At 37.7% G+C, this 27,476-nt stretch overlaps 3 protein-coding genes across 5 annotated transcripts; 2 read left to right on the plus strand and 1 right to left on the minus strand.

Annotated features, from left to right (window-relative positions):
* Nucleotides 1-1,005: 1,005 nt before the first annotated feature.
* Nucleotides 1,006-6,378, minus strand: LOC103995721 (transcription factor bHLH128). Of its 3 annotated transcripts, XM_065161778.1 has the most exons (7): nucleotides 5,961-6,377; nucleotides 3,247-3,584; nucleotides 2,855-2,986; nucleotides 2,364-2,429; nucleotides 2,113-2,181; nucleotides 1,253-1,358; nucleotides 1,006-1,070 (listed from the first exon to the last, which is right to left on the minus strand). In XM_065161778.1, the coding sequence occupies exons 1-6, from the start codon at nucleotides 6,331-6,333 to the stop codon at nucleotides 1,296-1,298; spliced, it is 1,041 nt and encodes a 346-aa protein (XP_065017850.1). In that variant the 5' UTR covers nucleotides 6,334-6,377; the 3' UTR covers nucleotides 1,006-1,070; nucleotides 1,253-1,295. The 3 variants fall into 3 exon arrangements, with proteins under 3 accessions (XP_065017850.1, XP_009414668.2, XP_009414667.2); XM_009416393.3 differs by lacking the exon at nucleotides 1,006-1,070 and having other exon boundaries at nucleotides 1,085-1,358; nucleotides 3,247-3,542; nucleotides 5,961-6,378; XM_009416392.3 differs by lacking the exon at nucleotides 1,006-1,070 and having other exon boundaries at nucleotides 1,085-1,358.
* Nucleotides 6,379-9,235: 2,857 nt separating this feature from the next.
* On the plus strand, nucleotides 9,236-18,331 carry LOC135645411 (PTI1-like tyrosine-protein kinase 1). The gene is made up of 9 exons (XM_065163751.1): nucleotides 9,236-9,387; nucleotides 10,145-10,283; nucleotides 12,908-13,161; nucleotides 13,317-13,443; nucleotides 13,548-13,821; nucleotides 15,412-15,544; nucleotides 17,656-17,742; nucleotides 17,859-18,033; nucleotides 18,114-18,331. The coding sequence occupies exons 2-8, from the start codon at nucleotides 10,190-10,192 to the stop codon at nucleotides 18,000-18,002; spliced, it is 1,113 nt and encodes a 370-aa protein (XP_065019823.1). The 5' UTR covers nucleotides 9,236-9,387; nucleotides 10,145-10,189; the 3' UTR covers nucleotides 18,003-18,033; nucleotides 18,114-18,331.
* Nucleotides 18,332-18,811: 480 nt separating this feature from the next.
* LOC103996430 (putative pentatricopeptide repeat-containing protein At3g01580) lies at nucleotides 18,812-21,373 on the plus strand. Its single transcript, XM_009417351.3, has one exon. The coding sequence runs from the start codon at nucleotides 18,820-18,822 to the stop codon at nucleotides 21,133-21,135; it is 2,316 nt and encodes a 771-aa protein (XP_009415626.3). The 5' UTR covers nucleotides 18,812-18,819; the 3' UTR covers nucleotides 21,136-21,373.
* Nucleotides 21,374-27,476: the final 6,103 nt, after the last annotated feature.

The following is a 27,476-nucleotide window of genomic DNA, read 5'->3' on the forward strand; positions in this document are numbered from 1 at the left end:
TATTTACGTATTTATGAAATGTCGTTTCTACCCCTACCGATATTATCATCACATACGTGTTCTTTAAGCATTAAAATATTCCATAAGCATCCATCATGTTGTTCTTACTTACTTTATCTTCATAATAATTTTAAGAGTGATAATGTCAATTATAAACTAAGCATGAATCTTAGACTAGTATTTATTTATGTTACAATACTACTTAGAGGAACATAATACGAAAATAATTAATGTATTTTTCTTCGACGAAAAATACAATGAGAAGTTGGTTTTTATGAGAAAAGGAAAAACCTTAGGAGTTATGTTCTGAAAAAAATAATAATAATCATTTTTGATATTGTTCTCAAGTAACAAATATTGGGGATAGTTGTCTCGATTTCATGGTCAGGAAAAGGAGAGCAGAACATAAAAAGGAACACAGTGAAAATATTATAGAGGAATGCAAGAACCATTGTTTATATGATTAAAAAGAAGAGTAAATTAGTGCTTCCATTGCAAGGAACAGTAACACAACACAAGCATTTTATGCCTTCGAGATAAGTTACAGCTATACACACTAAATAAGTTGAGCTCTTTATGGTAATAGCTGTACATCATGCATACATACCTAAATGAAGCACTAAAACAACTAATACTTGAAGATACCAAACCTCCTTCCATTAAAGATAATAATGGCCTTAGAGATAATTATGTAGTATGAGCTGTTTAATGCTATCTTAATTATGTAGTATGTATGGCCTTAGAGATAATAAGGTAAGTCATACTTCTTATATGTAACAAGAAAAAAATATATAAAAGATGTATGATAATGGAGAAAATTTAAAGTCATGCTTATATCATATAACTCAAACTCAGAAACTTACAGTAAAACTCCATGTGAAGTCAGAGAGAATTCAGTCCCTCCTATTCTCCCCTTGGCATACATTCATCTCCCCCATAAAACATCTCAACCATCCATAGATGATGAGATGATGGCCTCCATCTGTTAGTTTGGGCCGCGCTCACCACAACATAACTGTCATGGACTGTACGAGTGCACGAGGCTCCTGCTAATACGAGTGCGGAAAAGACTACAACAGATCCATACAAAGGTAAAAAAGTGCAAATGTTATATGAAACTACAACAGAAGAAAGTTTGCAGTGACTCATTATTATCACCTACAATCTGCAAAATAACCCAAAGATCGCAGGGAGGGAAAACAAAACAACATAACGTACAAATGATGATGACTTTGTTATTTAATACACATACCAATACAACAACAATATGGCACAGAATGTTCATAATACTAGTATTACTCTCCAGCTTTTTCTTGCTTCCCTGGACATGTGCAATTTGCTTGCTCTTGCTTAAGCTTCTGAAGAAACAAAACATAGGATAACCTTGAGTCATTATATCTGATATACTAGTCAATCATGAAACAAGCAAGAAGACCCTTTTCTGTGAGCTAAGTTGTCAGTTCCAGGTAAAGACTGTGCTGGACAATAGATACAAGAATGGAAGTGTATATATCCTGTCTTAAACGGGTGTAAAATGCAAATAATTGAACTGCATTGATGTCCTTTGAAGTACAGATACAGTGTTTGAAAGTTTTTCTAAATTGCTGTTCGGATTTGGGCTTCAGTCTTTATTCTCAATAGAAGATATAACCATCAGCAACTATTTATTCCTGAGCCTAGTTTGCTCTCACCAACAATGTCATATTTTAGTGGAACCATTGATACTGCAGAGAAGCACAACATGCGTGAATAGGCAAGTTTTTGTTACAGTTTATGACCAAGAGATCTCGTGATTTAAACATAACATTTGTATTGTTGGAAAATCACAACTAATTTTAAAATTATACATCACAGCTTCACAGGTACAACATGTACAGCTAAGGTGAAGGAAAAAAACACAGAAGAGCAACAATGTGAAGGAACATTGACAATGTTTATGTATCTGTTGGTATGATTAAGTTGAAATCTAGCAAGATAAGACAACTGATGGACACACAATTTTCTACAAATATTAAGTTATTTTACCCCAACTGGTAACATCTAGACACAGCCTTTGCCTGGTATGATGCTATAACTGCATTTTTCAGAAAAGTAAATGTTTTCAGTATGCACCTGAACTTGGCTCTGAAGCTCTTTGATGTGCTGAATTGCCAGCTCCAACATATCCGAGGTGCTCGTTTGCTTCAATGAATTTGACAAATAAAATCATCACTTATGTAAGAAGTATAAGCAGTGAGTAATCAGATGAGACTAAGATTTGTGCAAAATCTATTTACCAGATAATCTTTATTCATCTATATTATGATGGAAGGATATAACGTTCATCACCTTCTAAACAAAGTGTTTTACATGTGTCATTTTACCTTGTCCATATTAGGCACAATATCTTGCAATTTCCGCAACCTTTTACTAATTCGAGTTCTCCTCTCCTTACAAAGACAATAAGAGTAAGTTCAGAATAAGTTATGTTGTGCTTGTAACAACTAGAGACAAATATCAAGTATAAATAGCACATACAACATAAAGCTGGTGTAAGAAACAACTGCAGAGCTTGTATTTTTCACTTACAAGATTCATGTATAAGAAGTACAAAATCACAGAGAATGCGTAAAAGAGAGAAAACAAGAGATCAGTCTGAGGCTGAGCTAAGGAGTGTGGCACAATCACGCTTTGGACTCTGCAAGGCACATAAGTGCCTTGCAGAGCCAATGGAAAAATATATGACGGATAACAGATGCAGGATCCACATAAGTGCTTGTGTTTTTCACTTTCAAGATTCATATATAAGAAATACAACGTCACAGAGAATGCTTAAAAGAGAGAAAATAAGAGATCAGTCTGAGGCTGAGCTAACCCTCTCAGCAATACTCCGGGGATGTGTGGCACAACCACGCTTTGCTCGGACTCTGCAAGGCACTGAATCTTGTTGGACTTGAAGGTACTTCTCTAAAGCAGACATTTCTGATGAAGTTCTTGGAAAGCTAAACTGTAATCATTCAAGAAAATCCCCTGATTAACAGAACTCATGTCGATTTAAGAACAAATTGATATGAAGTCAAAGGCAAAACAAGATCCAAGATACTGAGATGTAATCAAGAATCTGGCTATTTATTAAGAAAGGTGAGTGACCAACTTAAGCAACAACCAAGGTCCAATAAAGATATTATGTCCAAATTGCTAATCAGCAATTCTTAACATTCATAGACATCTCTAATTTGTGACTCTGTTCCATTCTCCACAACATACCTGAGAGGCAATGTTACTGAGACCAGTGACCATATCATCAGCATTATCTTTGGCCTGTTTATTAGGTGGAGTAGAAAACGCAATTGAATTGTTATCCTCCCAAGAGCCCAACTGAAAATTGCCAGAAATGTAGGATTGGCCAGCATGCCCAGCAGCCTCATCCGAACTGTTGCAGCATGTATCATTCTCTCCTATTTCTGGAATGCTCAATTCTGAGATTTGTGACAGTGAATCTCTTGAAAAACTCCATTGGGACCTCAACCTTCTATTTGCAGATGCATGAATGCTGTCAGTGGCTGTTTGAGAGTAATTAGCAGACACCCTTGTAGTGGAAACACCTATTTTTAGTAACAGAAATTTAATCAATAATGAAAGAGTTAATAAAAGAGTTAATCATTATTAGCAAGAGATCAGGGGTTCCAAGACAAATAAACAGATTCAAAATGCAGATCAAGTCATTTGATAGAATTATTTGGCATTTATTAACAACATTGTGTATGATAATTATTCCTTGAACTATTAGCACTTTGAGTAGAACAAAAAATAAATTAATATATGTCCTTTTACAGATTGGATCTTGACATTCCAGGACAACAAGAAAGCTAAAAATTAATCCAACAGTTGATTCTTCATGTCTTTGTATTTCAATTTGTCATTCAGAAGCTGTTTTATCAAAAAGAAAAACTTTGTAGAACAAGATCATCAAACAATAAGCAGAAGCTTATTATGTTATTCGCAATCAAGCGTGACATATTATAATTGAACAATGTCTTCATAGCTTTTAGTTATAACAACAACATAGAATGTTCTATATGATGAAGATGAAGAAGATACAATAAAAAAATTAATTACAATCATGTCACAGACATGCAATGCCTTGTTGTTTAGGAGCTGATTTATACCAAGAAAATTTTACTCAGCTCACTAAACAGAACGAAAATTTAAATCATTAGCCATATGATGTGATCCAGCATAACCTTTGGGCAGTGTGGGCTATCTTTTATTTTATGTGACAGTGATCAGAAAATTTAGCTATTCATATTGTATTATTACAAAGGCCAGATAAAATTTAGTAGTTTGTAACTTTGTATTGCATTAACTATAAAGTGTTTGAAAGAGCAAATAACAAAAGAAGGGAAAATCTGAGCACGAAGGCGCTGGCATGCTATGCAACTGGACTCATGCCACCAGTGCAGTAAATTATTATGTATATTTAGTGCATGGTAAGTGGCAAGTTCTATGCACCTAAAGGACCCACAAAAAACTGCACATGGTAAGTGCCAGTTTGCAAAAGATTTTGTGATTGTATATCTCTTCCACACAAGCTGATCTAAATTACAGATCAAAATATATGGCATTCACAATTGACATTGATCTTCACAGTTCTAATAGGTCAGTCCAAAATATCAATTGGTTACTAATAATAATCAGGAAAGCTGCGTCTCTCAACCAAATATCAGAACCGAAAAGGAAAGTATCTAGAAAAAATGTTCCAGAAGAGAGAGAGAGAGAGAGAGAGAGAGAGAGAACCTCTATTGTCTCAAGGAGCCCCATAACAAATGTTTTCTTTATGCAACTAAACAAATGTCATCGTTCCTTGAACCATGAATTATAGTTAAACAAATCAGGTGAGTTAATAGTTAGACAGTAAAATGACTACTGCAATGTGTGAGTGAAATTAGACTCTTCTCAGTTTACCAAGATCCTCAACAAATCAATGGCCCCTCCATGCCCCCACAGAACGTCCCTTGGGATTGTCTCTATCTCCCTCAAATAACAAATGTAGTTAAGAGGACTCACATATCTCGAGGTGTTAACCAGGCTGGTCATTACTAGGCTAATTTGCTCAATCTTGGACAGCACCCAAGATATGGGTTTCCAATCTCCCAAGACTTTTTGTTTAATATTGTCTCTGATGTTGTTGTATGATATGTACTTGTGAAAGAAAAAGTGTTTTGAATAGACATAAAAGCTAAAGCATGAATATTCAAAGTTTAAACATTTAAAATAATCACTTGTGCAACTACACATGCAACCTTCCATTATCTGTTTTTATATTTAAAAGTTCAAAGTCCACCAACCAAAGGCTTTGGTCAATTAATCAACGTCAGATATTACCAGGACACAAGCGTTCCATTGTGATGTTGATCTCATTGGCATCAGGTTTGCACACATTAATCACCTGATAATGATTCAGCAGATGAAATCTAATGACCAACCTAACATAAGAACAATCCTTACTTGCGTTCTGTACGACGATCCTTCATCAATAACTGGAGATGTTACCATTGTGTCAGCTATGCTAGATAAACAAGTGTATAGTAAGTGAATAATAATTCTGGGCTTGGATAAGTCTAATTATCTCTTTCCTAGTCATTTGATCCATGAGTCATAGTTCTGATGCCAACTACTCCTGGTCGCAATAATTTTCTCTTTCTTGCAGCACCAACCATAAAATGAATGAAGCAATCATAGTCCACATGACACATGAGCCTAGCCAGCCATATCCCCTCGTGGGCTCCTCTTCGAGTTCATGCCACCCAGCACATGCATCCCAAGCCTTCTTTGTGTCTACCTCGTCGTGCAGATCCACAACCACGGACGCCGACAGACTCGTACACTGTACTCGAGCGTGCCGATACAGAATCGAGGGCCAGCAATAGGCCGTCACATGATCTATTCTACTCGAGATCACAGGAGCCAGAGAGACTAACCGTGATCCGTTAGGGGATGGGAGAAGAACCCCGCGGGCGAGCTGCTGTGGCGGACCAAGAGGGACCCGCCCGCCGAAAGGTGGAGATCCCCGGGGCGGTACGACCCTTGCAGGCATCCCCCAACGCCGCCAGCGGAGTCCCGGCAACCAGACTCGGACGTGGGGCAGGACGATTCGCCCGCGAAGAACCGACCCACCATCCCCTCCGACCCGGCGCCGACAGCAGACGGCTCCCCTCCTCCTCCTCCCCCGCCTGCGATGGCCGAGTCGGCAAGCCCGGAGAGGAACGAGCCCGGCGCCGATCCGTACCGGGAGAGCCCCTCTAGAGGCCCCATCGAGCCCGATTTGTTCCCGCCGGATGGGGACTGGTTCATGGCAGCCCCGCGCGGAAACGTGCGCGAACGAGTGAGGAAGGGCGAGGGGTTAAGTGGCTTTATGCGTCGATAAAAGGGAAAAGAAGGAATCAACGATCGGGATCGAATGCCGTGAGTGGGGCCCGAGCCAAGCGATAAGGTCAGTGGAGGAGTGCGACTACAGTGGAGGGAATAGCGAGAGGAATAAGGCAGAGTTGGCATCCGTCGTATTATGAATGGCTTTCCCATGTGGTGGCTCGTGGCGTGCGCACGAATCTTGCGTTGGAGGCCGATGCACTCAGTATTGAGTTAAGCGAACTCTATTTAAAATTCGGTCAAACACACATATATATATATATATATATATATATATATATATTCTTTATTTTTCTGAGCTAGGAAAACCCACTTTTTCTCTTAGCTGCTTGTTTAAGCATGCACTCAACCAACAGAATCAAAAAATATAATTTTAAATAATAATAATAATATTAAGGGTGAGTTTTTGTCAAAAAAAAAAAAAAACCCTTTACTTTGAAAATTTTTCATAACACCCTGACTTAAAAAAATTCTTCAAGAGTGCTCCTCATTTTATATTTATCTCCATCCGACTCATAAGGGTTACGAGTGACGATAACTCTTGTACTCCCTCTTTCCTTATACGAGGGTCATGAACAAATCATGTAGAAGTAGGATCGATCGAGTCTATGAGAAGTACAAAAATTGAGATGGTCTATGAGAAATATTTAAAGTTATAATTTTTTTTCAGTAATTTACTTATTTTTAAAAATATTTTCAAGTTGATATGTTTTTTCATCTTCCTTAGAGAAGAGAATGAGCATATTATTTAGAGTCTTATTTTTTGTCTTATGAATTTTAAATATTTATAAATTATCATTTTGTAAATAGATATATACTCTTATTTTATAATTCAATGCTAATAAGATCCTTTTCACTCCTTCCCTACAAAGACATCAGCATTCATAAAATATTAAAAAACTCAGGGAAAAAAAAGTGAGAGTAAAAAGAAAAATAAAGAAATTGTGAATAGTATATTATTACTTTTTTAAAAAAAGATTATAAATAGTAAAAAGAAAAAAAAATGTAAATAGGAACGTCGTAAAAGAACATGTACTTGATGCACTGCATCAAGTGATTCATCGTCATCATCATTGCACGCTTGGTTTCTGCACCATCCTGTTTTAACATACTTTTTATTATTTATTTCAGCATGTATAACAGTTGATGAACTCAATAAATTTTTCTTTCTAGATCAAAATCGATCATATTATCCAGCTTATCTCTTTCTTTAGAAGCATTAGCCCAAAGGGAAGGGATGGCGTGCCTCGTAATCTGTCCCACGTTATCTTCTCAAGGTGACTTCGTATGCCGAGCTCATCACCACCTCCATGTCCTTCTAAGCTTTATCTAAGTAAGTTGACCTGACCAACTTGTAGTTGTCGCATCAAACTGAGTCTTACTTGTTGTTGGATGTCGGCCATTCTTTTATCTTGCCCAACCTTTTGCATCGCCATTGTCTTCTTCTTCTTCTTCTTCTTCTTCTTCTTCTTCTTCTTCTTCTTCTTCATCTTCTTCATGTACACATCAGTGCTCCTCCCATTTCCGCCCGTGCGTGCTTTCACTTCGCCTTTGGAATCCAATCGGTCGTACTCCGAATCACATTCTTGTTTGGCCTCAAACATCACATACTACTCTCTAAAAAGGAAGTTCTCAACTAATATTCATTTCTTTCTCTCTCAAAGGTGTGCAAATCTTTAACTTTATTTTTATTTGTTTTTAACAAATGGTAAGCTATAAGGATGGGATTAGTAGCTGATATCATCAAAATTTATTGGATAATGCCTTAAGCATTTGAATCGAATAGGATGACATTGATAAAAAAGAATTCAACTATGAATTTATAGTCCTTAAACAGAGGTGAAACGTAATTAATGGCAAATTACCTATGAAACCTACTTATCGACTATAAAAATGCTTTTGAGCCTAAGAACATAGACATACGTTTTTGTTAGTATTCATGTTAAATAAATAAATTTATTTTATTATTATTTTTCACTTATCTAAATTATTATGCACTGCAAGTGATCCAAACACACACACACACACACACACACACACACACACACATATATATATATATATATATATATATATATATATATATATATATATATATATATATATATATATGTTATATTTCTAAATAATAATAACTTTTCTTGAAAGAGCTAATTTGGGTTGTCAATTTTTACAGCGTTTAATTCTTAATTAATCAATAAGTTGGAAAAACAGTGTTATTTAAATAAAAAATATATATATTGTCCTATAAAACAATATTTTTTGTTCCTTTAGTTATCCTCAAATAAAAATATGTTAACAGTCATTGTATAATATGTTGGCGACAAGACAAGTTCCAGGATATGTCTGGGGCCGCGACAAGCCACGCGTCCAGGATGGTGGGTCCGACTTCTGAGTCGGCAGCTTTAGCTGGCCCACGTTTTCGTGGAGTAATACTGTTTACTTAACCGCCTCCGTTGTTGATGGATATCTTCGCGGGGCCCATTTGGTGGGCCACATCCTAGTCCGGAGAGGAGAGGCGTGGTCCGCGACAAGAACAAGTATGTTTATTCCGTTACAGCACTCCATGGGGACGTGAGACTGTACATTTGGACTATATACGAGCGCGGGCCCCATTAATGTCTCGAATTACGAGAGGTTAAGAGGTTGAGTACGTCGTGTCCCAGTGGTAGAACATTTATTATTAACCACCAGTAGCCAACCTGGAAAGAAACGGAACGAGGGAGAGGGGCGCACGGCAAAATACTTTTGAATGCGTAAAGGAGCTCCGCTGGCGTCGCGAGCGGCGAGCGAGTGGTGGCTCTCTTCCTCCTCCTCCTCCTCCTCCTCCTCCTCCTCCTCCTTGTCTCTCCCTCTTCCTCGCGTTTCTCTTCTCGCTCCTCCCCTTTCCAAATCCTAACTCTAACGCTATCCCCAACCCCAACCGCGGGGGTCGGTGGCTGGAGAGACTGAAGGGCCCCCTTGGCTTCCAGCGACCAGGTGAGGCACTCCCCTTACGTTCTCCCCGATCTCCCTCTCCATTGTCTTTGGTTCTTCTGACTTTTTCTACATTTTATTCGTGATCCACTCTCCGATCGCTGTTGTTCGTCCCGATTTCGATGCTTGGTGGCACTTGGTTTACGTTTAAACGAGTTTCGTCGATTTGCCTGACTCGTGATTGCTTTGGATTTTGAGAGTGTTAGCTGGAGACAAGTTATCTTATTTTGTCGATTGGACATCATTTTGTTGGGTTCCTCCGTGTCAAACATTGTTTTTAATGTTACATATATGATTCTGAAGCAGCAAAACGGAAGAGGGGTTATGATTTTCTTTGAACTTCTATTTCTTATATGGCTTTGCTTTGATTAAAATTGGTCTGTGCAATGTCATATGCAATGATTCATACTCGATAGTAGAATGCTGCGCCTTGATCTCAAATGACAGTGAGTATCAAGATTGCGAAAAGGACCTGTCTCTGGTTCCCACCCGCCTGGGGGTGAAATCGGTTGACGTCCTCATAGTTCAGCTGCTTAGCGTTGTCTTCTATGATGACATTAAATGGTTTCGTACTTCAATTTGGGCATCTTTATTATGTGTGATTCTCCTGTGCTGTTTTGTTTTGTTTTTAATATTTGTCATTTAGTTTTCTGTTGTACATCACGAACTTATTTGCATTATCACATTACGAAATTAAATGTCTGGAGTTTGAGTTCCTATAATCGTGTTTTAACACAATTCATTGTGCCACTCATCTCAGAAGGTACATTCACCACGTAAAATAAGATAAAGAAGAAAGAGTAAGATGCGGCGCTGGTTTTGCTGTTCACGACATTTGGATGGTTCTTTCCATGTTCATGAAAATGAATACCTGACAAGCTCAATGCATGACGCATATGGTATGTTGTTTTTCCTGTTGAATTACTGTACATGAATTAGTTTCTCTGAAGTGTCCTGATGTTTTCCTCTAATATTTGCACTCTGTAAAATGCACCTTGTGCACTGAGTTTCTAAACAGATAAAGAAGATACCTAGTGGAGGTATCTGTTGTTGTTGAAACTAGACTTGAAAAAAAATGTCATTAGAAGTGTATTTTCTATTTGTTTTAGTCCTATCCTCTTTATCCTCGTGGCTTGTTTTGGTTTCTTGAGATCATCAACTTGGATCATTGCACTAATATGCTATCTTTTTAATATTTGATACTTTCTAACTTACATATGCGTACTCATTATGTCCGATGATTTGATTCTATTGTCTCTCGTGCTTATCATGCATAGAATATTTTTATTTGTATTGTTTTAACATATTGTTTTCCTGTTTGAGTTTCTAGCCTGTGCTCCACTCTCATAAACCTATGGTTTTTCTTCCTTCACAATCTAATAACTTGATCTACACTTGTATATTATTTAAATCTTATTATAGGGCATGTCCAATTTCCCCAAGCCTGAAACTATTTTAAAGTATATTTATATGGTCTCACTTTTACTTGATGATATTGGAGATGTAGTCTATTGTCTGCTTTGATCGTTTGTCCCTTGAAGATGAATGGTGCTTTTTGTGTTAAGACATGCAATATTCCCCTTTCTGGGCCCCTTTTTTACTTTTTCTTTCACCAACTATGATTGGAAACCTTCTAACTGAACATTAAACTTAGAAGTTTCAATTCTTGATTGATGTTATAAATGATGATGATGATTATTGTTGGAATGAGATAAACCTCTGATTTTATCTTGATGACTACTTACAAAAGGTAAAGTTCTATTTTTTTGGTTACCTGTGATGTCATTTGCAATGTTTAGAAATTAGTTGGTGTAAAAGAAATAGCAGCTTAGGTGCCAATGAGTATTTAGGCGCTAGTTGGCTGCCATGGAAGTAGCATAAAGAGCTAAAACCTACATTGACAGCAGCAAAAGAGGTGCCTTTGCAACTGTCAGGACACAGTGGTGGTTCACCATAGCAGCAGATCTTGCCTTTGCCAACTTTGATGGGGTCGACAACAGCTGCTGGCACTGAAGAAGATTGGGGAAAAAAAAGAAGAAGAAGTATGCATAGGAATTTTGAAAATACATAAAAAGAAAAACCTCAGCTTATGGGTGATGAGGAGCACCACCATCTGTTTTAGTTATTGATCGTTGTTAGGCAACGATGGAAGGTGTATGGAGAGAAGTCAACAAATGTTCAAAATTATATGGTCATGAGATAACGTGTTAAAACCCATTACCAAATCACTATATTAATTTTTAGCATTGAAGTGCCTGTTTTAATGGACCAATAGATTGCTAATGGGCCAATTGAATGGCTTTCTAGTGTCCGTCTGTCTGCTGCAACACCTACAGTGGTCAAATATGCCACCTCAGTCTAGGTGGGTGCCTGCATCATTTCTTTAAACAATATTCATCTCTTAATGAAGTTTAACTGAAGCATTACTTTGGTACACGTTTACAGTTGACATATGATAGTATTATTTATGATACTTTATGCTTTGCTCATGCCCTTTTAGTCAAGAATGGCTGAATTAAGTTCAGCTATGAAAGCCTGATGCACTTGAGATAATGCTGGAGGTTCGAGGTTCTGAATTATTAGTCTTCCTCCTAAGTGAGTGTCTGCTTGATTTTATGGTTTTATTGTGTTAGTGCTACCTTAGCTAGATTTTCTTGAGACTGTTGCTAATTATTAGAGCTCGGATATTCTGAAATATATGAGTTTACCTTAGTAAAGCCTCTACTTCATCTGACAATTAGGATTTAACTGGGTTAGATCTATTCCAGGTAGATCTTTGTGAGTCTATTGCCAATGAACTAGAAATCCAAAACAGTTATACATATAATAATAAAATGTGTTGTTGGAACTTATGAGTTTGGTGTCACTTTATCATTCTTATTCTAACATGTAATACCTTACAGTGGGTTTGTGAAGTTATTAGCTCAGTTTACCAAATTGATCGATATTGAGGCATCAGCATCTGAAACTTTAATATTTTTCATCCACTGCTTTGGAATAGTGGAACTTATACAAGAATCTTGGATGAAATACAAACATTTGCTGATATTAGGGATGAGATAACTGCATTATGAACCTGCCTTGGTGGCTCTACTATGTTGGTCATCAAATCTTGATTTGTGATAATTTTTTTTTTCATTTTTGGTAGTAAACACATAAATTGCTTGCTGTTTATGACATCATCTTGATTATTTGAGTCAAGGCCACACTAGCAATTGCTGTCAGTTTATTTACGTATGGAAGTTATAGCAAAACTGTCTATGTATTCCTTGGAGAACTCCTCAATTACATTAGTATTGCTTCACTCTTCAATAAATCAGAGCAGCACATGTATTTTTGGAAAAGATAGTATACAAAATCTTTTATTTATTATTAAACGTCTAGCATGTCAAAGCTTTCTTCTATAATCTCTAGCAAGAGGCTTTGAAAAATTATTTTATTCTTCTGTGCATCTTTTTAATCTTATGCTGTTGCCTGTGCTTTTGCTGTTGCATTAGCTGATATTTTCTTTTCTTTTTGGCAGATATGCCAAATGGTTCAAATTATTGCACTTTTCCCAAAAATGAACCCCCAAAGGCGACACCTTCTATAGAAGTGCCTGCACTCTCATTAGATGAATTAAAAGAGAAGACTGATAATTTTGGAACAAAGGCTTTGGTGGGCGAGGGATCATACGGAAGAGTGTATCTAGCAGTTCTGAACAATGGAAATCAAGTGGCCCTGAAAAAATTTGATTCTTCATCAGACTCTGAGGCCAGTACTGAATTTTTGGTTCAGGTATGTTTTCTATTATAGTAGTACTGATAATAATTTGTCTGCCTTTTTCATTTTTACAGATGGACTTTGCAGGTCAATACATAAGCCTTGGTTCTATATACTGTCATCTCGGTACATATTCTTGAAAACCTGACTTCACCTTCTTTGAACATTAGGTATCTATAGTGTCTAGGTTGAAGCATGAAAATGTTGTGGAAATGTTGGGGTATTGTGTTGAAGGAAATCTTCGATTGCTGGCTTATGAATTTGCAACAATGGGTTCTTTGCATGACATCCTCCATGGTATGACATGTGGCATTGCTATATATTTCACATTTCACATTCTTTCAATAAATTTGAAATGTTTCTATTGTATGAGAAACTATTATGCTTTCTTGGAACTTTAGGCAGAAAGGGAGTTCAAGGTGCACAACCTGGTCCCCCACTTGACTGGATGCAGCGAGTGAGGATTGCGGTTGATGCTGCAAGGGGGCTAGAGTATCTTCATGAGAAGGTTCAGCCTTCTATTATACATCGTGACATCAGATCAAGCAATGTCCTTTTATTTGAGGACTTCAAAGCAAAAATCGCAGACTTTAACCTCTTAAATCAAGCACCTGACATGGCTGCTCGTCTTCATTCAACTCGTGTTCTTGGAACTTTTGGTTATCATGCGCCAGAGTAATTACAACATGGAGACTCAAATTGTTTATATACATTCTAATGTTCATATGTTCGATCTTATTTTATGTTCTTTGTTTGACTATGCTTTTACTTATTAAAGGTTGTGACAATGATTGCTATCCAATTACTCAATAAGGTGAACCTAGGATCTTATGGGGTGAACCTAGGATCTTATGGCCATAATGTGTGTATCCATATTGCTTATGTGTGTGTCTATATATATATATATGTATATATATATATAGGGAGAAACAAGTAGAAAGATGGATAAACATGAGAAAGGAGTGATGTGGTTTAGAAAGGTTGAAAGTAACTTCTTATGCTTGTGGAGACAGGTCGAGTCTTTAAGGATTTGAGACTGGCTATGTTGAGTTGGAGTTGAGGGGGAAACTACTGAGAAACTAGAAACCTAACTGTGAATATGTATTCTATGCCATTGATTCAAGAAGGCTCTGAGCTGTTTGATTGCTCTAATACACTAATAGGGATACAGACTGATGTGATCATCATAGAATTTTTTTGTTGCAAATTTTATGTGGTTCTACTTGTAGGGGTTGCATCAAAATCATACTGAATGTTAGAATAGAAGCCTTTATGCCACCAGTACTTGTAGGATAGAGAAAGGAGTGATCAGAAAGACCACTGGTAAGTCTTGACTCAGTAGATTTAGCTATCATATAAGGCAAATTTGTACCAGACCCACTCATCAAAAGGTTGAGAGTTCAAAATGTCATCCGACATAATTTTTTTTGCAAAAAATAAAAATAAAAAAAAATCAAACACTGTTTGTAAGGATTAGAAGTTTGTTATCAGTTATGGGATATGAAGTATTCTTTCTGATTGCAAGTTTTGGGAGTACTTTATCCTATGGATGTAATTCACTTTGATGTTTTTGAATTTGATTTTGAACCCAGTCCCAAGAAATCCTGAAATCTTTATTCTTTTGAGTTTTATGATTGCTAAAATACTTGTAAAGTTTAACAGGGCAATCAATCTTTATTTGGAATTTCTTGAGCAACACTGGAAATCAAATGAGAGTTTGTTAGTGGCTTCCAACAGAAGCTTTCAGAAGGCTAATTGGACAGCTTAATCTTTTAACTCCTTATATTATGCTGCTTATCTTTACTTCTCTACTGGAGAATTTTAGATAATTTATGGACAAAGGATGAAGACAAACAAAGTTAGAGTATTAAACTAATGATTGGGGAAATGTTCTGTCCTCATCTACACATAAAAGTTACTTTTTGTAGCATGTGTTTTACTGAACAGCTGATCACTTATTGAAGGTAGTTCCTTGTCCAAACTTGTTTTACTGAATGTTCTGTTGCAACAATTTATTGTTTTAGTTTTGGAAGACATAGCTAGTGTGAAAGAACATTGAGATGTAGAACCAACTCAATGGAAGCAATTGAACTATCATCATTTATCAATCATCCATCATTAGATGAATCTGTTCCTTGTGAGAAACCAGATAAATCTTATCCTGGAACATAGAGACATTAGTTTAGTTTGAGATAGACTTAATTTCGAATTCTCAAGTATAATTTAGGTTTCTGGTACTAATGAATGATGTCAAAACTTATGCAGGTATGCTATGACAGGCCAGCTGACACAGAAAAGTGATGTATATAGCTTTGGTGTTGTGCTTCTGGAGCTGATGACTGGCAGGAAACCGGTTGACCACACAATGCCAAGAGGGCAGCAAAGTCTGGTTACTTGGGTTAGTATTAATTTCAAAGGGAACTATTACTTGATCGCATCTCTATAATTTCATTCGTGCAGTCCTAAGTAGAAGTCTATGATGAGGAATATACACACATATATTCATATACATTTCTTGTATACATATTTATGTTCATACATATATGTGTATATATGCATAAAGAATTTGAGCTCTGTAGCCTTCTCATTTCTCGGAAATACTTTATGCCATGTTGTGTTGGCAACATGGCCAGCGTATTACCGGAAACAAGGATCACTTTCATGGTTATATCGTCCCACATCTGATATAACTGAGGAAGATCCTCTTCACATGTACACCATCAAGTTAAGACTGCCACTACAAGTATTCGGGCACATTGTAGTGTGGGTCTCGCTAAGTTGATGAATCGAACTGTGTTTCTCCTACTGTATTGTGAACAACACACTCGATACGAGTGTGAGTGTGGCATCTGTACTCTGAGCTGGACTTGGCTGTCTGGATGTTTCCTGTTGATCCTTTGCCTGTGGCGAAGAATAAGCAGTGACCACAGACCAAGAGATGAAGGCAAATAAGATGAAGAGAGAGGGGAGGTGTCCGTGTAGTAGTACATTCCTGCCACCAAAATCTCTGATCTAAAGGGCTGCTGCTGCTGTTTGAGAGGGAGGCGGGACTCTCAGGGACAGGAATCTGCTTGAGTAGGGAGGTTGGGACTTGAGGAAAGAATTGATTTTGTGAAATGGGATTTAATATCTGGCAACAGGAGGAAAAAAAAAAAGAGTGAGAGAACAGAAGATGGGAGAAGAGAAGAGAATAAAAAGTAACAGGGAAATGATAAAATAAGTGATAAAGAGAACAGAAGAGGAGAAAAGAAAATAGTATTTAAGTACTCGACAAAACAATTTAAATATATATTGGTATTATTTCCATACTCAAGTTTGAAAATTCCTGTATTCTTAAGGAGGATAACTGTCTGATGCTGATATCCAACTCCGAGCAACATAGGTTGTATTGTGATCAATTATGCTCATCAACAGTGGTATTCTGTTTGTGAGAGGACACTACAAGCTCAGCGAGAATGTACATGTCTTAAAGAGCATATATGTGGATACACATTGGTACAGATATAGCCTCTCCTTGGATGTTTTAAATTAGGAAAAATGTCTACAAGCTCAGCATTGGAAATTTTGAATTAAGAACATGTAAAAGTGACACATTGCTAACTGCTTCACCATGATTGGTGATAAAACTGTATGAACAACCCTTTTTACACAGCAATATGGAAGCTAGTGTTTGGAAACAAAATGCTCTCACCACAGACAGAAAGATGAGGTCATTTTAAAACAACAGCAGTAACATCCAAATTTGTTTTGGCCATTTAGTGCTTTGTTAGATGACACTGAAGAAATAAGTTTTATTCCAATTATCCAACTTGTCCCATCATTAGTAGGTCAATGTTCTTTGAAATAACCAAGTGTCATAAGAGTCCTAAATTTATCCACCTTGAGAACTTGGTGACTAAATATATGATCTTAGCCTCGGCAATGGTTGGAAACCTTTATGCATAATGGGTCAGGTAACCTTGGTGCTTGAGTCTACTGATTAGCTAATTCGGTCATTCATCTGTTTGCCTCCAGGATAGCATGAAGCATGAACTCTGATAGTTTTGCTCACATCATTTGGAAGGGCTGAGGCTTGAGAATGGTCATGATAAAAAAATCATTTTATGTATTGACTCTGCAAGCAATACAATCCTATGTTCTTTAGGTACCCCTCTTACCAGCCATGGTTGACCTTCATAATAAAACAGATTAAACAAATATGGTACAGTGCCATGATTGATAGGGCATTTGAAAGATTTCAATGAGTATCTTTATCCAAAGTTTGAATGATATTTGCAGTCTTGTTCATGTTTGCGGATTAATTGTAACTTGTCACTTTGATTCTCATATATGTCTAGTCTAGCCTACTCTTTGGGTTATAGATTGATGCTGTAATCCATATATGGAGAACTTCTCCACAAGATGCTCTTTTTTAACACCAATGCTGATGTAACACCAGCATCAACTGCAAATTATATGTGGTAAGATAACCAGCCTTGTACTGTTTCCTTTTCACCTCGATCGATACAGGCAACTCCTAGATTGAGCGAGGACAAGGTCAAACAGTGTGTGGATCCAAGACTGAAGGGAGATTATGCACCAAAGGCAGTTGCAAAGGTCTCTCCTCCCCTTTGTTACTATTTCTGCATGTTCATGTGTCATCTAAGGATCATTCCATGTGGCATAGATCAATTTTGCTGGACTCTAGTGAGGAATTTGTTCCATTCATGCAGCTTGCTGCTGTGGCAGCTCTGTGTGTGCAATATGAAGCTGAGTTCAGGCCAAATATGAGCATTGTGGTCAAAGCACTATCTGCTCTTGTAAATAAACAGGTTCCTAACCCAACGACTGCTGCTGCCCCATCCTCGGATCCCTGAGGATGCAATGATACCTACGTTCGGAAGTTTGGTAGGTCTCTCTGAGTTATCCTCGATCTATTCTTATCCTCATTTTGAATTTTACGTTTTTGCTTTCCAATTCCCGTGCAGGTTGCTGATATGTTTTTGTCACCGGAGAGTTCCCTTTTGTTTTGCATCCTCATTTATGTGAGCAGGTATTTGTGCCGTATGTTATGCCTCCATATTGCCTATGTGATGGGATAGAAACTGTAATATTAGTTGCATATGCACCAACTCGAGAAACTTGTTTCATCCATCATTGGTTAGCTTACTCTTTAATTCGTCATGAATTGAGACTTCATTTATCCCTAATTAATGCGAAGGTGCAATGTTGAACAGTTCAGTGGCGTTGACCAAAAACCTTTTCTTCTGTTCTAGAAACTATCCAAGTCAGCATTGTAAATTTCTTAGTGACTTCATCCTAAAACAAAAAGATTGGTGTAATGGTTAGAAGCCAGCGATCAATCTGTCATCTCATCAATCTGCCCGTTTGACTTATTATTATTATTGTTATTATTATTATTATTATTATTATTATTATTATTATTATTATATGAATTTCCTATATATATATATACACACACATATATATATATATGTATATATGTATATATATATACATATATATACATATATACATATATGTACATATATATACATATACATATATACATATGTACATATATATATATATACATATATACATATGTACATATATGTATATATATACATATATGTATATATATATATATAACTTCTTAGCAATCCTATGCCGTTCCCTCCAAATAGACCATAAATGGACCTTTTCGTTCCCGCCACGAGTAGCACAAACATGATTAGCTCATATCCTCTGTTCTCTTCCGAATCCTTAAACCCCGTTAAGCTCCGAGCTTCGCATCAGCCTCTCCATCCTCATCCAAAATGGACCAAACTCCCTTCAAACCCCACTTCTCTGTCACCAAAAAATTGCATTCCCACTGCCCCACTCCCGCAGAAGACCCGCCCGACCGTCTCGCCAACCTCTGTCGAGAGATTGAAGCAAGCAGTAGCATCGAAGACGCATTCCGAGGCTCTGGATCTGTATCTCCAAATCAAACGTCAAGGAATCGAACTGGGGGTTGTTCTCGAGACCAGGCTGATCGATTTGTTTATGAAAGTTGAACGCGTAGATGATGCTTTTCTGGTGTTCGACGAAATGCCTGAGAGGAACGTTGTCACGTGGACTTCGATGATTTCTGGGTGCGTCCGAAATGGCTATGGAGAATTGGGGCTTCACCTTTTCGTCGATATGCTCGACTCTGGTGTGCTTCCCAATGATTTTGCAGTCAATGCTGCCCTCCAGGCCTGCACTGATACGGCAGCTGCTGAGCCTGGAGAGCAGCTGCATTCGCTGATCGCCCGCTCTGGTCTTGGGGATGATCGCTGGACTGCCAGTTGTCTGATCGAGTTCTATTCGAGATGTGGGTTGATTGACAAAGCTAAGTCAGTCTTTGATGGGATTACAGATCCTGATGTGGTGAGTTATACTTCACTAATTTCAGGATATTGTAGGAATAATGTGTTAGAATCTGCGGTTGGAGTGTTTGATCAAATGGTGAGACAAGGGATCGAGCCAAATGAGCATACTCTTACAAGTATCTTAACAGCATGCGGACCACTTCTTGGTGAACAGATCCATGCTTTCATGATCAAAACCATGATCATCAACAGTGTTTATTCTGCGAGTGCTTTGATTGATTTTTACTCGAGGAATTTTGAGTTTACTCGGGCTAAATTGGTGTTTCAACAATTGGAACCTAAGAATGTTGTCACTTGGAGCTCGATGATCTCATGCTGTCTTCGGAATGAGCAACCAGAGGAAGCCTTGAGAGTATTCAATGATATGGTTAGTGCAGGCATACAACCTAATGAGTTCACTTTTTCAACTATTATTGGAGCTTGTGGATTACCTCAAGAGTTAGCTAAGTTGGGATTGCAGCTCCACTGCTTGGCGATCAAGTGTAAGTTAACCTCTGATATCCGAGTGTCTAATGCTTTGCTGACCATGTATGCTAGATGTGGTAAGATTGAAGAGCTAGAGAAGGTGTTTGTGAAAATTGAGGCACCTGATACTGTCTCCTGGACTGCTGCTATCTCTGGTAATTTCCAGAATGGATGTGATGACAGGTCCATTGAATTACTTCGCCACATGCATAGGGAAGGACACAAACCTAACGAGTATGGATTATCTAGTGCCATAAGTTCTTGTGCAAATCTTGCCTTACTCGATCAAGGAAGGCAACTTCATTCTCTTTCACTAAAGTTAGGGTGTGACCACGATGTTTGCATGGGGAATTCACTGATCAGTATGTATGCCAAGTGCGGCTGCATCAAGGATTCAGAACTGGTATTTGACAACATGCATACTCATGATATATTGTCATGGAACTCATTAATTCATGGCTATTCATATAATGGGCATGGGGTAGAGGCCCTCGAAGTAATTGATAAGATGTTAGAGAGCAGCTGTAGCATTCCAGATGACTCTACGTTTCTAGGGATTTTGGTTGGGTGTAATCATGCAGGTTGTGTTGATGAAGCAGTTAGATATTTCAAGATGATGAATGATCACTATGGCATTATACCCTCTGCCTCACATTATGCATGCATGATTGACATGATGGGTCGAGCTGGAAGACTCGAAGAGGCACATCATATAATTGAGCAGATGCCATTTGAGCCAGATATTACTATGTGGAAGGCGCTATTAGGATCTTGTACATTGCACAGGAATCTAGAACTAGGAAAACTTGCTGCAGAGAAGATTTTCGAGCTGACCCCAACAGACAGCGCAAGCTATGTGCTTCTCTCAAACTTGCATGCTTTGCATGGTGAATGGCAGGAGGCAGAGAGAGTAAGGAGAAAAATGGATGAGAATGAAGTCCAGAAAGCAGCAGGATGGAGTTGGATCCAGATTAACAATGAGGTACATGCTTTTGTTGCAAGAGATAAGTCTCATCCTAAATTTGCATTAATCTATGAGAGATTGGAAGAACTCTTTAAGATAATAAAGGATGAGAGATATTCATCTCAAACTATTGATGCAAATGAGCTTGAAACTACAAATTTATAAAAATATATTTATTGATTTTGTTGTCAATTGGAGAATCATATGATGGATTTGCAGGCTAAGCATGCAACCCAAATTGCATATGATCTTACTGGTATACCTTAGCAAATTGGACATGCAATTTCAAGATCTGCAGTCACAGGACTAGGATGTCTCATACATGGAAAAATGGCACATAATCTAGTGAATTCTTCTTTTGTAGTATCTATAATTCCGAAAAGAAAGAAAACAGTGATTTTGACTTTTATGCTTCCAAATACCTCCACCTTTGTGCTTGAAGCATATTCCCAACTCCAAAGAAATTTGATTCATCCAATGAAATTTTTCTTAGGCTGAATCATTGACATAATATTCTTATTTCTGCTACCATGTAACAGGTTACATATTTAGATATAGTTTCATGCCTTCTCCTTTCTCTTCTTGAAAATAATGGAAATCTCTTGTTTCTTGTCCAAGTTAAAGAGCAGTACTGGGGGTTAGCCCATTGCCATTTTCATTTTTCTTCCATTTAATCTGCATCTCAATTTCTTAATTTATTCTTGTATGACCATTGTGCAGGTTTAAAATAAGGTTCATTCTAACTGCACTTTATGTTGTATATCAATTTGCACTTCTTTTGAGAAAACAGAATCATCAGTGTGTTTGTCCAATAGGATTATCTTTCCCTTTCCCTTTGTTGCTATTTGTTCATATTTTCCTCTGTTAGAGAACATCAAGTAAACAATTAGGCAAGGTGGACATTCTTGTTGGGTTTTAGGTGCAATTAGACAGAGACAGCAGCACTACATGCCATCTTTATGCACAAGACTTGTGGCATGATGTTATTTTCATCTTCAAATAACCTTAGGGCTGATCTCTATATTGGTTACAATCGTGTTAATGATTTTGAATTTGCCGAGAAATTATGAGTTAAAAATGTTGCCTGATGGAATCTTTAGGTGGACAACAAAGGAAAGCTCGAAAGATGCACAGATGAATTTGGCCACATGAGCTGTAAGATGTTTTGCCTGATCATAATTTTTCTTTGCAAAATGGATGTATTTCTATGTAATGAGTATAATGACATAAAAATTAATATAATTATAAAATTATCAATCGTTCCTTCAGTATAATGTAATGAGTATAATGTTATTTTCATCTTCTACTTAGTCCAATCATCAATGTATGCTTGAGCTTTGATAAGTCCCCAACTATCATTGACATGAGAATTGCTAATATGTTTTACAATCATCGTTAAAATTGAAAAGATTATTGCATATCATGTCCATCATTCAAAAATTTAAAATTATATACGTACAATATTGTCACCCAACCAAAATAATAATAATTAGATAAATTTAAAACAGGAAGTTCGAACCTAACAATCCCATTGATTTATTTTGTCTTTGCAATAGTAATTTTTTTCTTACTAATTCTACTACTCTTGTTCACTTAATAATTTTTTTCTTTGAAAAAATCTAAAATCATGGGTTTGAATTGAAATCAAAACTAAAACTATTAATTTTAATTTTCCAAAGCCAAGAACCAAAATCAAACCACCCATACGTCATATATTTAGTTGGTAATGCCTAAGTCACTTGGTACTCTTACGTGTCCATTCGTAAAGGATCAACCTTCTTGAAATCTCTTATGATCTTTTAAGGGTCTATAAAAAAAAAGACAAAGAAAGAGTTTAACTAACGAACCACGAGCAACTATTTCAATAAACACTTGACACAAGCTCTGAACGGTCGTATAACAAAGGGTCTAAGATGGTTTGCGGTGACTAAAAGACATCACAAGTGCCCACATAGCTATAAAATAAGACATCAAACCAGCACTAAATACTACCCCAAAGGCTCATCCAATTATGTGCTGCATGGATAGCTCTTGGATGTTGTAGTGGCTGATATACCACATCACTTTGTGGAGTTAGAAAACCCTCAAAATGGTTGTTTGGATGGACTATTTCTAGTTAGTTTTACCTCTACATGATGATTGTACACTACCTACGTTTACAAGCCTAAAACGACTATAAAAACCAATTAAACTGAGGCTACCAAACTTACTACAAGCCCTTTATATGCTATACAAAGCATAAACAAAATCGAAAGGCATGGACATATATAAGCATTACATCGAACATCCAGTTTATAGCTTTGTCCATGATATTCTCTCATATTTATTAATTTGATATCCTCATCGAAGCCTTTATGAATGCTGCATCTTCTCGCTTTTGTTAAATCTCCAATCTTCTGCTTCACTTACAACACGTCTCTTGGCTCCCAGTTGCACTCCACCACTATTATTGAGTAGTCGAACTTTGATCTGTCACGTTGCTTCAACTTGCTAATAATTCTGACTCTAGTGTGAGGTTAATCGAGCTGTGTTGATTCTCGTTGATTCTCACGGATCCTTAAGATGAAGGAAAAGAACTTTGTTGTTATACGTCATTCTTTCAAATGTCTCATGTCGCTTAAACTGGGTGGATGTCTATTGTAGTTTTAATGAGCATCGCCACATAGATTTTGAAGTTTTTGGAATCTTTCCTACACAAAATTTGCCCATCAATTCCTCTTCTACTTAATTGTCGTCTCCAAGTAGGTTTGTGTCACTTTCGTTTTCGATTGGTATTCTATTGAGAAATGAAGCGGATACTCTACTCTCGATAGTATTGATCACTATCGGTGAAAATTTGATAACTATTATCTTCTACTAAGTATCTTTGAATGGCCTTTGAACTTGTATAGAGCTCTTCTGTTAGATAAATAAGAGGACCGGGGTACTCGATTTCACCCATTCTCTTAAGAGTTAAGAAGACAAAAGTTCCTCGACTTCGCTCACCTCCTCGAGGGTTGTACTCTATGCATTGAGCCGGTTACTAGCCTTCGTCTACTCTCTGCTTATACTTCCCAAGCATTCGAAGTGTTTGCACTCTTTGCATTAAGTTAGCTACTACGACTCACCTTCTTATTGCCATCAAACTTCTGAAATGCAAGAAGTTTTGTCCGAAAAGAGTAAACATTTGTCTCAACTTTGAGCAAGTCTTCAATAATTTTGATCGCCTTTGGGACTGTATCATCTTCTCCATCATCTTTGTCACCTATTCCTCTGAGTAGAAAAGGTACAACATCGCATACTACCTACTTCGTTCCTTGGTCGAGCACTCGTACATCGATCTGAAGTTCTTCACTTTTGGCTTTTGATGAGAAATTCCTTGACACCGGTCTTACGAAGTTCCATAGCCTTTACCCTTCAGCCTTGTCTTAGTATTTAAAGCCTGCCTCTGCTTTTTCCACCTCCTCAACCCATTTTATAACCAAGTGCTCTTCCTTCATGAGAGTAAGGGATCGATGACTCCACGGAAGTCTTGCCTCTATAATACCATGGCGTTGTCATGCTCATGTCCCTACTATCCATTTCCTCGTATCTACATCCCTTTCTTCATGATCGGTAGATCCACCTCTACGGTATTGTGGCACTCCACTGAGTCCACCTCAATTTTAACTGACGCTTGACTTTAGGTAGCTAAGTCCCTTTGGACTCGTCGTCACTTCCTCGCCCCTTTCGACCACTTGCTTCAATACCTCTGTGTTCTTCGAGCAATTCCCCTTGGTCGATGGAACTTAATCAACACCTTTGTGTTCTTTGAGCAATTCCCATCGAGCAATTCCACTTGCTTTAATACCTCTGTGACACATACGTGAGAAGTCCTACGAGGGACTTAATCATACGGAGGTATGATCGGAAGCTATTAGGAGCTCTACTTCGGTGAACAACATGACGACAAATAAGGCTATGGATTCAAGGAGTGAATGTTATGGTACCACAAAGGCGGGTCTTTCATGCGTGTATCGAGTTTTGCATCGGATGAAAGCCATAATTATCAATATATGGGGGCTGTGTACATTTGAGGAGGAATTCCGAGTGCAAGTACCAATGAGTCTCATAAGGGGACTTGATTATACAAAAGTATGATCAGAGCGGTTGGAGAGTTAGATTACTTTAGAGCTTATATTTGCTTAAGGGAGTCCAAAAAGTCAGAGGATAAAGCTGAGTAAGCGAACGTTACTACCAAAGAAGCACTATGCTCCACTGCATCATGTCGCCTCCTGGTGACATTATCATTACATTCTGATCTTTGTGGGATGAACTCGGACTGCGATCTCTCCATGTGTGGCCTCTGCCAGCACATTACAAGGCCTATGCCACCTCGATTGTGTTCTCTCCTTTGGCAATCGATCTTCATCCACCCGCTCTCAGGTCACACCCGGAGGAAACATAGCTCTAGGATAATCCGTCGCCTAACAGCTCCTGAAGTCCACCGACTTTGTTGAAGTTGGTGCACCATTATTTGAATCCTAAGCCTTTGACCCACCAACACAATCTCTATAACGCATTGTTTCCTTCACGATAATTCAAATGGCAACACTATGACATATTTTTCAAAAGTATCCATCTTCGCATCCTCTTGCCCAATGCTAAGGCCTTCTAACTCGAACTTCATGTTTGTAAGTTGAGTTATGTTAGTTCCTCCATCAAATGCTTTCTCGAGATAAGGTGCATGTGTCTTGAAACTCCCTTCAACTTTGGCATCATGCAGGTTGAGTTCGCTCCATCAGAATGAGGGACCCATGTAACAACATGATCTCGCTCTTACTTCTACGAGAGTTCATGTTATTGACCTCTATCCAAGGAAAGCTTCGTGCCTCCACTTCGTGTTTCATCTTTTATGTTAACTCCTTTCATGCAGGTTGGGCATTTCACCAAGTTGCTCCACTCCTCGATTTGCATTGAGTTTGTAGCCCTCGTGTATATCATTCCACGGGTTAGCCCTACGTTAAATCTAATTTTCACATCGATTCTAAGTATGTTTTCGTTTGGTGATGTATTGGGTCGTTTCCCCACTTGATCTCGCAATATGTGCACTAATGCATTACCTCATGTGAGATCATACGGTGACTCCTCGTGCTTACTTGATCTGTTGAGCTTTGTGAAGTTATTGTCTTGAGGTACCCCTCCTCAACATGTGCAGTTCATTGCACATGATTCTCCCTCTAGAGAATTGAGACTTATTCCTCCTGGATATCTGCTTTGATGGATTAACTTCTCTCTTCACATCCTTCTCTTTAGAAGTTTCGGATACCACCATCCCCTTGGACTACTTCGACTTGTTGAACAAATTGTACATTGTTCTATCCCTGTGAATGCACTTGTTAGATTACAACTCTTCGTCAATATAGCTCCCGCTATGCCTCTTAAGGCTTAACAACATACTAAACTCCTACACACTTTAACCTCTTACAGACGTACTCTTTCCATGCCAAAGAGAATGTTTTACTGCTCCATGACGTCGAGTTTCGATCGCTTTGGGATGGCCACAGACAATCCATCGTCTGTATTCAAACCCTTGCATTAATTTCTCTCACCTTTGTGAGCTTTGCGCAACTCTTTTGGTTGCTAAGCAACCTATCTTACCTTGCACGATCTTATCCTTTTCCAAGCACCCTACTTGCCTTGAGCATCGTTAAGTTCTGATTACCAACGTTGAGTCGTAACTCAAACTTAACCATCATAACCTTTGTGTGTTATACATACATCCTAGCTCGCTTGTCCTTATGATGCCTCTCACACGAATGATTGATTATTCCTCTGAATATCAATTTCAAATACTCACTTCTATGAGTAACTCATTTCCATACATCTTAACACCAGTTTCCCTCTCAAACGATCATGCATGTTAGCTGTCCTCAACATAGCTCCGCTATGTCCTTCACATTTGCATATCAAATATTTCTGTGTATTTGTCTCGCTCTAATACCATATATCATAGACTTAACTAATTTTTCCTAAGTCGTGTGACACCCTTACGTATCCGTCTATATAAAAGATCAATCTCCCCGAAACCTCTTATGGTCTCTTAAGGACCTAAAAAAAAAAGACAGATTAGAAAAAATATTTAACTCAAGAACAATAAACAACTATTTCAACAAATACTTGATAGACAATACAAGTTACAAACATATAATTCACAAGCTCTGAACAATTACACAACAAAGAATCCAACGTGGTCCACTATGGTTAAAACTCTCCACGAGTACTTATATAACATTCCTGCGAAACAAGACAACAAACCAACCTTAGACATTACCCCAAAAGCCGATCCAACCATATGCCATATGGTTAGCTGCCTAGATGTTGTACAACGATTAAAAAACCATATCCAACCAACACACATCACTTTATGAAGTTAAAAAACCGTCGAAACGATTAATCAATAACTTGTTTCTAAGTAATTTTATCTTTGTACAACGATTATATAGAACATGGATTTACAAGCCTAAAACGATCATAAAAGCCAACCA

Source organism: Musa acuminata, chromosome BXJ3-8, assembly GCF_036884655.1.
Source record: "Musa acuminata AAA Group cultivar baxijiao chromosome BXJ3-8, Cavendish_Baxijiao_AAA, whole genome shotgun sequence".
NCBI classification, from domain to species: Eukaryota; Viridiplantae; Streptophyta; class Magnoliopsida; order Zingiberales; family Musaceae; genus Musa; species Musa acuminata.